Below are 14,657 nucleotides of genomic sequence, written 5' to 3'. Positions count from 1 at the left end.
TATATTTGACCCTTAAGTCATATTTATTGACTTACTGAAATTATTGAAATGCTAAGAATATTTATTGTGAAGATCTCCTTTCTTTTATTTTCACAAGGAAGCTGTTCAGTGTGTATTTTAAGCTATACAGCTGAGCATCCCAATTTTCTTGAACACTACCTCACACAGATTCATGAACTTAAAACACCACATGATTTCAAGAAATTTTGGACATTCCCTTCATTATTAATAAGAAACAACTTTCTCAAGAAATCTACATGACAAAGGTCCTGGTCTGACACGGCACCCAGTGCAGAAATCAGTCCCTCAGAGGGTTTATTGTTGTGTTTTGCAGCCTGAGAGGCTGCAGCAGGTGCCCCTCGTTCCTGCGCTCGCTCTCCGCTGTGTAGACATTGTGCTGTGCAATGTAGGCAATGACAGAGTCTGGGATGAGATATTTCACACTCAGCCCTCTGCACAGGGCAGAGCGGATCTGCGTCGCACTGACTTCATTCTGGATCCACTCTCTCACTAGAAAAATATTGTGCTGAAATTTGGATAAAAGGTCTGATTCCTGGATGAACTGAGATGGATCAGAGCCAGCCCGGCTAATGCAGACCAAACCAAACTTTCCCACTATTTCTTTGATGTCTTCTTCCTTCCAGAGATTGGGTGTCTTAAATGTCTGTAGAAAATCAGCTCCACAGAGCAGCTTTAATTCTGGTAGAACTGGAAAGACAAAAGGAAATAACAGATGTCTTATCCTTTCTCAGTCTTCTAGGAAGCATATACTTAAAATCAGTTTTAACTCACCACTTTAGATTTTTTTAGATTTTTTTTTAATTTATTTTTTAATCATTTACCTTTACTCCAGGCTTTTTTTCAGAAGGTTGCCAGAAAAATTCAGTTTAGGTTTTTATGTGTCTGGTCACAACTACTTTATCACCTACTTAATCATTATTCAAAGCATATTGAATATTATCTGTACACAGTTAAAGGAGAATTTTTACTCCACTCAAGCAATCCAAAAAGTGGAAGAAGCAAATAAAGAGAAATACTTTAGCAGAAAGATTAGACTTGGTTGAAGCTGGCTACACCACACCATCCTGCCCTGCTGTTCTTTATTGTCTCTATTTTTGCTGTTCCCTGCCTAAGCCCCAGCACAGAACTCTTTCCTCAAAGTTCTTCCACAGCACTCATCATTATTCCACCTGAGCATTGTACAAACATTGACCAGGTAGTTTCACAGCCTTCTATTCACATGAAATGAAGGGGAAAGATGGTGATTTGCCTTCACTTTACACTTATTTGATGGTTAGCACATCTGCAAGTCTTCCAGAAACACCTTAAAGGAGAGATTCAGAATGTAAGAAACATTCCAGTGGTGATGTGTCAAAAGTGTGACTTCTTTCCTCCACCAACTGTAAAGATACAACTCCTCAAGAACCAGGAACAAGGGAAATGTATTATTCATGTCCAAGAGATGCTACAAGACTAGAGGAAAAAGGCAATGTATCAGAAATCCAGCAGCATCCTGGCAAGCCATAGGGCTAGGGAAGATGATTAGATAGGGAACTGAAAACTGACATTGTTTCCAGAGCCTGCCGTGCCTCTACTGCCAACAGGAGCTTTTCTGGACAGCAAACATCAACATGGCAGCATCACTTCTGTGCTATCCATACACTTTGTCCATTGTCTAACACTAGAAGTAGAAGTCTAAGCAATCCCTGTATTTTTCATATTTTTTATTAATGTATTCTGTACTTTTCAAAAAAAGCAGGGCCACAACATACATTTCTGACAGAGCTAGAGTTGCTTATAAAATCAAGAATTAATACAACTCCAGGGTGTCTTATCTGTGTGGGAGCTATTCCAGAACAACTGCCCAAGCAGTTATGTTGGCATTTGGCATGGCTTGGTTTTGCCATGCAGCTCCAACTGTCAAAACTGACCAGCTACTATGTTCAATTTTCTCACTACTAATCTGGTAAAGCTGCACAGTTTTTGATGCTAAACACAGCATCATGTTTGCAGTCATGAACCAACCTGGTTGCTGGCAAGAAAGGGAGTCCCCCGTAGAGCTTTCTGTGGCATGTTTGTTTCTTGTGAACTCCTCCTTGGACTTGAATGCTCTGAGTGCTTCATTATAATGGTGCCTGCATTAAAAACAAAGGCTCCTGTGTGAGGTAATTCTCAGAGAGGCAGCAAAGTGATTACCTAGCACTTTCCCATTCCAGTACAGGGTCTACTTTTAGGCCCTTTGGATTGGAATACCATTGTTTAGGAATTTGGCACATTTGTGCTGCCATGAGATTAGTATCAATGTAGTTACATTTTGTGGAACTCACATGCGATTTCCTTAATGGCATCTTGGTTTGTAAATTCTTTTCGAAATTCTACCATTATGGCAATTTTGGTAGCTGCTACATTTAAAACATAGAGGAGATTTTTTTGCCTGAAACACGACTAAATCTCACTTCAATCACTAGCTGTAGTTTCTTGACTAAATACAACCCCTCATGATAGTGTTTTTGTAACATGTGCTCGGTTTTGAGGAGGAGACAGTCTTGTTCTCTCTTCTCCTCTTCTCCATAAAAATATGTTCCCTGAGTTTTTACCTTGCTGTTTCCTGTTTATTTTAATTAGAAGAATTGCAATTCCAAGAAACTAAAAATTCCCGTAAGATTTTTAACATCTACTGTGCTTCTAATTTTACTGAGTTCAGATCCAGGAGGGCAGGCAAGGATCCCTTTGCATGTTTTTCCAGGTTTCTGCTACTTTATCACTCCTCATCCCTGGTGCCCCCCTGCAATAATGGTATTGCCACCTCATGGCAGTGGCCTTTTCCTTCCAAATTAGCACAACCTTGCTTATTTAAAACAGTCTCTGCCTCGTACCATCCTGAGCCAGGCCTAAGCATTGCTCATATTTGCACAAGCCAACATTGTTTCAAGGATACAAGCTCCTGGTCAGGCAGGACAAGCAGACACAGAATCAAGGCTGTGTCCAATTTCTGTGCAGCATGTATGGAGCCACAGTGACCATCAGCTCTTATCCAACTGCAGCAACACAAAGGTTCTGAGTTTCAAGGAACAGTCTGAATCCAGTGTATGTACAAAGCCCCAGATGACCCTTGGAATGTCTGCTGTAAGGAAGGAATTCACAGATTAGTGATTTAAAAGTACACTTTTCTAATTGTGCAAACACTTTAGCCACAGGAATAAACTGCATACATGTCAAGAACCTACACCCAGGCAGGCTGCAAAGCAGCCTTCAGTGATTTCTGGTGCTCAGCCACTGGCCAGAGAAACTGCATGGCCAAGAGGTGAGGCACATATGGCAGCAGAGAGTGGGTACCAGGAGCTTGGTCTGTGCCTTCCTACACACCTAATTTTAACCCTGCCTTGCTGTAAACAGGCTACTGCTATGTATAGCCAAGCACACCGACTGTGTGTCATGCTCTGACATTCTTGGGCCAGGATTCAAAACCAAGAACGTTTGGCAAAGGGCTCCCTGCACGACCAACATTACAAACATCGCAAAATCTGAGCTGCCCAGGTCTGCTCAGCAGCTCAAGGGCTGGAGCAAATGGAGTTGCATTACTCTAGATACAGCAAAAAGGACAAACCCATCTGCCAACTTCTCAAGAGTTTCCTGAACTGTGTATGAAGCTTTGAGTAACTATAGAGCTAAATCACAAGCACAACTCAACAGAAGTTGGATAATGCAGATTTTTGCCAATTTTTAATTACTGTGTAGTATAGCTGCATGCCAATCAAATCCACAGGAGCAATGAATGCAGTCCTTTGCCTACTGACAATACTGTTTCCTTGTCTAGGAATACTCATAAACAGCAGCTATGTGGGAACAGCTCTATTATATTCCCTCCTCCTCCTAAGAAAAGCCTTGGGATAGTCTCCAAGATTTCCATACTCATTTAATAGCACTGCCTAAGTGGGACTTGAGCTTTGCTGCTTTAAATTCTTTTGTGTCACGAAAGGGGATCCTTTGCAAAATCCACAGGTTTTGATGAAATATGACATTTTTATCGTGCTCAGTTAAAACAAGTACTGTAGGAAAAGGCCATTCATGTGTTTCAGGACTAAATGTTCTACTGCAGGTAAGTGTACAACTCAAACTACTGATAACAAGAGACACTTAGGTACAATAATGATTTCCTTGCAATAGGAAAATCTCTTTCTATTGGAACTGAAGTTTCCTACCTGAGGGAGCTTATTGTGAAGGCAGCAGTTAGTCCTTGGATTTTTGAGGAGCGCAGAACCTATAGATTAACTCTACAATACAACTCTACAATAAACCATTGCCTGTTTATACTTAGTAAGGACCTGCTCTTTTTTAATCTTTTTTTCACCTGTGACACTTAAATACAGTGTAAAGCACAAACACCTGCATTTCATCAGAATGCTGCTTCTCCATTCAAGGGACAAAGTTCAGCACTGGATTATGGCACTGGTTCAGCTCATTAATACACATCAACATTTGTGGACAAAACAAGATTTAAGCTCATTTCTCTCCTTAACAAGCAGCCATTTTAATGTTTTATGGATTTCCTAATATAACTACAGGTTCACTTTCTAGGCAGATGGGAAGTTTGGCTGTTCATACCACATTGCCTGAGCAGAAAATTATACATATAAGGTTTTACTTACTGGATTTCTTATCCTGAAGAACTCTGAAGTGGATTTATAATTTACAAACCCAGTCTTGCAAGCAGTACTCACTTCAGTTGGAGCTGTGCAAGAGCAGAGTAGGATCACCTGATCTGTAAGATCTGAGACTGCTTCTCTGGAGGAAAATTGTTTGACTGAAGTTTAGGACAAAAGCCCCATACCCAGGCTATACTGTAAGACAGCATGTGGTGACTTCTCAAACTGGGACATACAGCTATGATTAGAGAAAGAATACAGTTTTCTGCAAAGATAGAAAAGCTCCCACCCTGATCCTGCTCTGCTGCCTGGAGGGAAGGGGCAAAAGGAGCAACTGGATGTCTGTGTTCCTTCAGGGAAGCAAATAAAAACAGATCTAAAAAGCTCTACTTTGTCCTGTAACTTTCTAGTGAATTCTTATGGATGCTTTTGTAAAGCAACAGGTCTGGCTTTTAACTGCTTTCACAAAGAGCCACAAGAGCTTTTGGGGCAGCTGTTGGAGGGCACAATTTAGAGGCTTGAACACCTGTTTCCACTTAGAAAGTAACCTAGAAAATGGGGATAAAAATGAAGAATCAGTGATAGCTCTTACAGCACATTTCTTGTAGGCTTCCATGAAGGCTTCCAGTTTAATGGTATCTGTTACCTTCTGTAGCACCTTTTCCAAAGAGCAGCTAGCACAAGAAGTTTGTGTTTTCACTCCCTGCCCCATTTATTACCATGCAGAAAGGACATGTTTCAAGGTCCTTGCATCAAGTTTTGGACAACTTGCTTAGCTTCTCCTCTGAGCACAAAACCAAAGTGAACTTTGAGATTTTGAAGAAAACATCAGCAGTTATGGGCTTGGGCTTAATTCACCATTAGAGTTAATAAGAAAACTTCACAAGGATGTGTGAACAGATAAACCTGGAGGCATAATACTGCTACCATAGCTAACCTGGAACAGAGATGCTCCTGAAGAACAGCATAATTTGTGAACTCTCTTACTTTCTGATCACAAGCTCACTATCACCTGCTTAGGGACTTACACCCAAGATAGGTAACATGAGAGGCAGGAACATTTCCTGCAGAACCCAGCAGTGGCCATCATTTTGCAGAGGCTTTCCACATGCATCCTACTACTTGAAGGACACGAGGGCAGTACCATGGTTGTTGCACAGGTCTGGGGAAAGCAAATGAAAGATTCCTAGTGGGGAGTCCTGACTTGCCTGGGTGTTTTAAAGGAGCAAGTTCTGTGCATTGACATGGCAGCCTGGCAAATTTTTGGCAGTCAGTAATTTCATAAAGACAGGAAGAAGATAATGTAATCACCTTAGTACTTTCACTGTCTCTGTCCACGTGTCCTGCTCACTCTCCCAGGGATCCACCCGGATCCAGTCAGATGTCTCCAGGGCCAGTTTGGCCATTGCTAGCCGGTGCCTTGCTGACACCAAGCCTTTCTTCCCATAGCTATCACTGACAGGAGACATTATGCCTTCAATCACCTGGTATCTTCCTTTGGGAAAAAAGAAAAGAAAAAATGAAATGAAATCCTCTTCACAGAATCTTGAAAATTTAGGGTGGATAGGTGGATTGGGAGCTCACCTAGTCTGACCTCTTCAAAGCTCAAAAGTCCAACCTTCAGCAAAGGTAAGTTTGACGTTAACTTCCATGGTTAACGTCAAAGTTTTAAGATGCTATGAACAACTTGATTTGGGTTTTGTTATTAATTCATTCCCAGCAATTAAAAAAAAAAAAAGCAAATGTTTTGTTCCTCTGTGAACTGCTTACAATTACTATCATATTTATGCTAATAAATGACCCAAAAAAAAGGAAAGCTGAGTAAACAGACAATTTTAAACCATGTAGACATTGTCATAATTGATGTTGCAAACTATCAAATCTAGATAGAATTAAGTTTCATAGTCCAATTAGTACAGCTTTGATATAGCCAGAGTAAATACCGACTTAACTGACCACTTCTTTGTTCTTAGATATCTGATCATTGTTATCTATCAGAATCATTGTGACTTTCTTTGTGCTAAAGCACAAATTACAGCATATTACTGCAGCTGTGATAGATGTGATTCAGACAAATCAGAAGATTCAAGCACAAAGATGGGGCTAATGGAGTCTAAAATGAGACTTGGAGCACTGTGCTCCTCACATCAGCTCATCAGCCACTAAATGCCTTTCTGTTTGGCTGACCATGTTAAATACATTTGACAATATGCCCCTGGTTTTCTACCCCTGTAACACAACATAACCATTAACACAACAGACTGGTTAGATTTTGCAGTTCTGGCCCCAAAGCAGGAAACAAAAATAAAGCACCACCACAAGCTGCAAGCCTTGAGAAATTGAGAGGAGAGCAAGAGTGTTTCAACTGAACAGGAATGAACAAAATTACTTCTAATGTAGCACATGCATTTCAAATAACTATGATAAATATGATACTGAAGAGGGAAAAAAATCCTAATTTTTTCTAATTCAATTATTTTAACAAAGAAACTTCAATGCAGCATGCTACCTTTATTGCTTTATAAGGAAAACAACACCTCTGACATTTCTGATACTGGCACATGACAATTTAATATTCCAACACGAAAATGTCACTCTAGCAATGTCACATTTATTTTGATGTAATAAAATTTTCAAAAGAACTTCATTGAATCTGACTTAAAAAACCAGCAGTATGATTCAATGAGATTTACATCCTCTTAAGATGACAGTTCAAACCATCCTCTGTTTTAAAATAGTCTCATTACAGGCAAAATGAGGAAGATAAAATTTTCCAGAATCATGCAAAGAAGTGCGTATAATTAAGTCCATCTCTTGACTTGAAATTGGAAATAATTCCACTTGATTTATGAACAACAATTATTCTCTTGTACTCTGGTATTATACAGTGATATAACAAGTTGTCATTTAAAGGGAAAGAAATTACAGTTTAAATTCATTTCTCATTTAAAGGGAAGGAAACTGCAGTTTGAATTCACTACTATGTTAACCTTATTAAAAGGCTTTTCCTACATGATGATTTTATTTTCCATGTTTCAGTTTCTTTAAGTTTCTATGGATATAAGTTTTTCCCTTATAGCTTAAATGAATATATTAAATTAAAAAATTAAATTTCTGTGAGCTCAGGCTAACCAAGCATATGGGTCTGCCACATCCCTGTGAGATGAAAAGATTTCAGTCTTTAATCTGCCCTAGAGTTGCATAAATGATGGGATGAGATAAAGGCTTCTGGTGCCATATCAGCTTGTTTCCAAGTAGAAATGAAACTGACTGGAAGAGAAAAATCAAGGTTGGTAACACTTCAGAGAGTCAAACACAGGAATGGCTTGAGGAGATTCACAATGGAGTAACCAAGCACAGTGCAAACAGGAGGCACAAGAGACTTCCACATAGAAACACAAACTTTAGCTGTCAAAATATAGGAAATAATTTTATTACTGGCTCTAAATAATTTGTTTCCCATTCAGTAATTTAAAAGTTCACCTGTTCAAATATGCCCCTCAGTTTTGGCAAGCGTGCAAAGAGGAAATCATTAAATTCTGTCACCCTGGGCTTTTCTTAATGTCTATTGCAATTCTCTCTCCCATAAATTATTACAGGTTGTTTCATACTCTCCTTGGTCCAGAATTACCTTCAAATTCTATTTCTCTGGAATTCTATTTTCTTTCATCATGTAGTTTGTTATTATTGCTTGTCCTAAATTTGTGTAACAGTCCTCCAGGCCCTCAAGTGGCTTTGTTTTTCAAAATATACCTCCTAAAAGCAGCAAAAAAGTTCTTCTTGCTATGAATTTATATTCTCTACGAACTGTTTAGGAGAAGTGGCTAGTACTCAGAAAACTAAATATAACAAAAGGAATGAAACAAAAACTGTCCCTCAAGCACGTTAATGTTAACATGTCACTGCAAATTCTCACAAACACTAACACAAATCATAATGCTTAATTAGCTTATTAATACTAAAGCAAATTTATCAAATGCCAATTTCATACAAAATTGTTTGTGTATTTTGGTGGAGCTTCTAAAGATTAATTTCTTCTGGTAATAAGTCTGGAATTCACTGCGAGAAATTATGCCAGGAATAAATAATAAAAGTAAATAACCACTACAGAAAAGCAAATTAATGAAACACTTCCATACATTTAACTCTTGCTCACCATCTAACTCTTGCTCACTAGAGGAAAGTATCATTTTCCTCTCAGTGTCAAGGGAAAATCCCCCAAGAGAAGCTCTGCAGCTTCCTTGTGTTACCCTACCCAGTGAACAGGAAGGCATTTGACAGAGCCTGTTGCAATGCAGCTGGCTGGGATGAGCAGTGCTTTAGCCTCAGTAGCATATACAGGAGGCATCAACCTGAGACCATGGGACGTGGGATACTGAAAGGGAAATACCTGGTCAGGTCACGGCGAGAAGAGTGTGGCCATGGGAGTCAGTATGTTAATAGGATGTTAATGGAACTATTCTATAGCAGGTCATGTTTCTGGTCCTTGTTCTCAGTTAGCTCAGAACCTGTCACACTCAAGGTCGTGTTCTGAGCTCGCGTTGGTGATTGGACCCTCACCCTCAGAATACCCCTATATCCTATTATGTTCCCCACGCCCCCCCGTCTTTGGATCTTGTCCCTCAGACTGTGCAGTTCTTGCATTTGTTATTTTGCTATTAAAGATCTTTATTTTTGGGCAAGTTCATCGTTCCCATCCCTCTGTTTTTGCCACGTTCCTCCCGGCTGGACCTGACTCGGGTTTACAGCAAGCCAGACTGTGATAGCAACCCATTAATGGTGTCGCATTTTCCCCAGTTTCCATAAGATAATAACTCACTATTCTTCACCTTTCCCTTGCATTTGTCTTGCCGCAGATAAAATATCTTGTCTTTCACACCCTCCTACTTTGACCTGCATCCCTTTTGGTCTCACCTGGAAACTTGGGGATGTAAGTATCCTCCACTGGCAACACTTAGGAAACAAGATTAAAATACTAGATTGATTCTAGTACTATTTCTTTGGTCTTTATGGTAAAATGAGGAATACAGTCACAGAGAAGTAAAAGTGCCTGACATTAGGTATTAATAGACTCTAAAGGCATCTGGCACAGTCACTGCTAGTTTCAAAAAACAATTTTAAAACAAGGGACTGAATATTGGAAAACTTTAGCTGTGTCTGAGGACGTGTAAAGTGTCAGATTCAAATGAGTAGACAGAAAATCCAGATAAAGAGAATGATTTGAGTCATTCAGGTGCATACAGCCAAGTGTGTTGTATTTAAAAGGCAGCATGACAAGATTTATTGGCTGATATTAACAGAAAAAGGATGAATTACTTGACATGTGGCAATGAAACTGCACTTAAAGTATCAGAAACCCAATAAAATGTCTTACTTAAAATAGGGATGTATGAAAAATAAGATTAGGCAGCATTAGAAACTGACGTGATGTACAAAAAGCTGGCAGACAGAATTACTGGAGATGTCAGTCAGGATGCACATCAGGGATGGTCAAATCATTCATGGCAGTGAAACCTGCCTCTCAAGGCACAGAATCCTGAAGCTGTTGAGGCTGGAAAAGCCCTCTAAGATCACTGAGTCCAACCAGTAACCCAGCACTAGAACATGTTCCCAAGTGCCACATCCACATGTCCTTTGAACACTTCCAGGGTTGGTGACTGAACTCCAGCCAAGCTATGGCTCGACTCATCATTTCAGCCTGGTTTGTGATGGAGCAGCACTACTGAAACAGCAGGAGGATGAAGCCATTCCCAAGCCTAGGAAACATGTCCCTCACACTAATTAATTAATTTCTCACTCATTTCCGGCATCCAGTATGGATGTCAGCTCCAAGGTGCACTGTTCCCTCTGAGAAGGAAATCACTGCTGCCTCAAGTTGGACAACCCCGGTTCTTCAGCCCCTCTGTCCGCTCCCAGGCTGCAGCTGCTGCTTCTTCTCAGCAAATAAGCTCCAATTTCTCCTCTCCTTCCCTGCTCACCCCAGAAATGGAAACAGGGCTAAAACCATGAGAGAGTGACCAATAAATTTCCTGAGTAGGAATGGCTCTGCTATAAAAGAGGCATCCAGAATCAGTCATTTTTATAGCATGCTGCCAACCCCTTCCGCTTGAGAAACTGCGTTCCCTGTTGAGGAGGGGCCACAGATGGGATTTGAGCACCCGCACATACAAACACACACACCCATACACCTAGTACAAGCACATACATCTGCTCTGGGAGTTCCTGCAGATGCAGCCACCTCTGCTCGGGATGGGTCAAGCTTCTGCAGGCAAACTGAGGGTTCTGACTCTGCTGCCATGCTGGGTTAAGCTTTCAGAAAGAGCAAAGACAATGCTGTAGGCAGCCCAGACACCAAAGAAGGATTATTCAATGCAGAAAGTCCTTGTACTTGTAAGGCTTCATAAGTTAAAATACGAAGCCAAAAGGCAAGTCACACCCTACCCAGAACTAGGCATTGACATCAGGTGTAATATAATGCACAATTTCCATTTCAACCTTTCAAAATTTCATTTTTAATATGATTATTACTAGATTTTAAGCAAATTACCCTGAGTAAGGGGTGGAGTCTTTCTAAACTGACCCTGGAGCAGACCAGACATTAAATTGATTCAGACAGAATAATAATTAATTTCCCAGTTCAGTCCTTCTTTAAAGGCAAAGAGAAATGTTACTGGACTACAATTTAAGACTTAAACAGAATTACCAGTTGCTCTCATATTACCTTTCTATTCTTTGCATACCTAGGCAGCAGAATCAGTTATAAAACCACAGTGAAAAAAGTAAATTAAAAATCTCTTTTTAACCCCTTATTTCTAGCCCTGCAGGAGCAACAAAATAATTTTAGTTCTAGGAAAACAGAGACTTTGAGGCTGCTCTCAGAGCCAGCTCTGTAATTCCTCCTCATCAGAGTCTAAGTATCCTTACAGGATATTCTGAGTATGCAGCTGCTGCTTCTACTGCACAGTGGAATCAGTGGGTTCCCAGGTTCTCTCCCCCTGCTCAATTTGACAGCCAAATTCCTTTTACTATTATTTGCTGTTTAGGTTCCTACTGAACCACCTCCCTAGGATCTTCTCTGTCAGATTACAACAACTAATGACTCCCTCTCAAACACTTCCAGAAACATAACTGCATATTTTAGCTACAAATTTAAAAAAAAAATACTTGAGCAACTAAGGAGCTGCTCAAGCTTAGAGTTCAAGGCCTTCCAGTAGCATTTCTGATTCTTTCTTAAATTCCTGATGTTACCAGCTTGCTCTTTTGCTGCCAAAACATTCTAGCCTGTGGCATCTCGCTTTTCTGATCTTTTTGTAGGATAGATAAAGTGCCTCTTAGTGAAGACAGATAATGAATAATTAACGTTTCATCTCTTCTCCAGTTTCCCCTGGCTGTCAAAACTGCTACCTGAACTCTGCTTCATATTAAAACACATTGTATCAGAAAAGCATGGAATTGGAACATAAAAGATTTTCCTAAGTTTCAAAACTATTATGTATTATTTCACAAGGTTCAGCCAGTGCCAAGAGCAGGATCCTCAAACTGCTGATAAAACTTTTACTCTCTTTGCATGAACACTCATTATACTTGCTTATACACTGAGGTAGCGGCAGACTTTCTATATTGAATATCCCATGAAAGCTTTACAAGAATATCAGTAAAGAATATTCAAATGAACCCAGCTGTAAAGTAAGAGCTGATCTAAGTGAGGATTAAAACTCTTTCTTGCTTTTCCCAGGCCCCACTGACCTGTCTGGTGCAGGTGGTCTCTGGCCAGCTCAAACAAACGCATGTGCATGTTGGTGGTGGGGTTAAAGGAGCCACAGGCCAGGAGGATGACAGGGATCCTGCTCCTCATCCTGACAGCAAAACATTACGGCTCCTCCCTGAAGAAAAAAAAAAATTAAAACAAAAGATAAACTTGAGAAAGAGGAGTCTGCCCTTGGTTCCTGAACTAAAAGGAGCTGTTTCCAGAACTGGGTGTACCTGGAGCACCAGTGCAGTGTCCAGAGATCAGTCCTGTCCCAGCATTCAGCACCTGTCCTGCTCAGGAACACAGCTGTTCCTGGATATTAATTAGGAGAACACCAACACATTTTGCTTCCCCACATACAGACATGCCTACAAAATACTTCTAGAAATTTACATTCCTATTGCTAACACCTGACATTTTTTTAAACTTGTTCTTATTAGAGAGAAAGGTTTTGTTCTGTCTTCATGGCCATTGATAACATTGCAACCCACAGAACTGCTACAAAAGGAATTTTTTTTTTTAATCAATGAACCTTTGCAACACGTGACAAAACCTCACATGCAACACCCAATCCTAAGGTGTGACTTCCTGGGAGCTGGGCAGGCAGCACTGGGAGTCAGCCAGCTGGCAAACACTTCCAGCCAGATTATCAGCATTGGCCTGTGTGGTTCCTCTGCTGGACTGCAGTGTGGTAAGCACATTTCTCTCTCTCTCAGGATTTTTATAAAGGTGCACAGAGAGAAGTGAAAGAAAAAACAATTTCTATTTCTGCCCCTTGTTTTTCTCTTGTGGAATGTGTTTGGAGAATTGTTTACCTGGAGTGATTGCTTGGTTGGATCACGGTGGATTGTTTGGGCCTGATGGCCAATGAGATCCACCTGTGTCTGGGCTCTGGAGAACAGGGTCACGAGTTGTGAGGTGAGTTACTTAGGATAGTTAGAGAGTGTAGCATGTAGTTTTTAGTATACTCTTTTATATAGTATATTAATGTATCATAGCATAATTATAATAAAGAATTCATTCAGCCTTCTGAAATAAGTCAGACATCATTCTTCCCATTGGGTTCACCGACATCTACAACACTGCAGAGCAATGGACAGTGCATCAACAACAGGGAGCAGCAGGGAAGAGGAAGCACAGCTGTGTCAGGAAATCCCCAGGGCAAAAAAAAAAGCTGAGGAGCCTTGCAGGGGTGTTTACAAACAACCCTGATATAATTTGGTTAAACTATCAGTCATCTACTAAAAATGTAGCAAAAATCAGTTTAAATCCACTGTGCTTGAAGCTATTTACTTGCTTAGCTCTTTTTAAAACTAATCCAGAATACAACTGGCATGATAAAAACAATTGTGTCCCACATCCACGTCTGCAAATCCAAAGTCTTTTCCTAGAATTTGAAACCTCTACATTGCTCACACCTGTGTATCATACAAATACTACTGTTCCCCCTCCCCTGGCCTCCAGCCCTCCCTTCAAACAGAACAGGCTTCCTGCAGGAGACACCTGCATCCCACACAGCAGAACCCAGTCTTGGGATAGCAGACCAAACCCAGCACAGACTGTGTGTTCTGATCAGCCAAATCCCGTTCTCCATCTGCACTGTAGCTGTAGCTCAGAGCCCACCTCTTATGTTCCCAGTTCTTACAGTCCCTTTTCCCCCCCCCTTTCTCTGACTTAGAAAAATTTAACAATAATGGTTAAATCCATGTCAAGTCCATGTTTTATAGCTGCCAACATGATCAGTTCATTTATGGAGAATTTACAACCTGAAGACTGGGACTGTACCACGGAACAGCACTCGGTACACCAAGCAACAAGTGTTAATATTGTTATTTGTGACTTTTTGAACCTTTTTACTGAGAAAATCCTTTGAAGCATTAAGTGCTATCTGTACCTCCAACATCTAGTACTGAATAAAACAATTGTTTTACAATGTTTTTATTCTACTTTCCTCATTTCTCATACCTTTCATCATACTAGGGGAGACATACTGGGGAGAAAAGACTTGTTGGCTGTAGAGCCACTAAAAACTAGCAATAGTTTTATGGTCTGTGATGGGAGCAGATGGAGGAAGCTCCTTTCACTGCACCCTGCTCTCTCATCTGGTTTACTGTCCCTGTGCAGACACAAAAACTAACACATGAAAACTGAATGCAAAATGGATAGCTTCTTTATTCAGAAAAAAACAAAAACTGTTCTTTTGGTCAGTATCAGCAATTCTGTAAAGGTATCTTCATTGGACGGGGGAAGGTGTTTCTGCC

The 14,657-nt window shown here is 40.4% G+C and overlaps 1 protein-coding gene across 1 annotated transcript; it reads right to left on the bottom strand.

Moving 5' to 3' along the window:
- On the bottom strand, positions 1–12,559 carry NMNAT3 (nicotinamide nucleotide adenylyltransferase 3). The gene is made up of 4 exons (XM_068201293.1): positions 12,393–12,559; positions 5,958–6,141; positions 2,026–2,135; positions 1–708 (listed from the first exon to the last, which is right to left on the bottom strand). Exons 1-4 carry the CDS (start codon positions 12,499–12,501, stop codon positions 299–301), a joined length of 813 nt encoding a protein of 270 aa, XP_068057394.1. The 5' UTR covers positions 12,502–12,559; the 3' UTR covers positions 1–298.
- Between the last annotated feature and the right edge of the window lie 2,098 nt (positions 12,560–14,657).

The sequence above is a fragment of the Anomalospiza imberbis genome, chromosome 10 (assembly GCF_031753505.1).
Source record: "Anomalospiza imberbis isolate Cuckoo-Finch-1a 21T00152 chromosome 10, ASM3175350v1, whole genome shotgun sequence".
NCBI classification, from domain to species: domain Eukaryota; kingdom Metazoa; phylum Chordata; class Aves; order Passeriformes; family Viduidae; genus Anomalospiza; species Anomalospiza imberbis.
The sequence above is the reverse complement of the archived record's forward strand: the minus strand, read 5'-3'. Positions and strand labels throughout refer to the sequence as shown.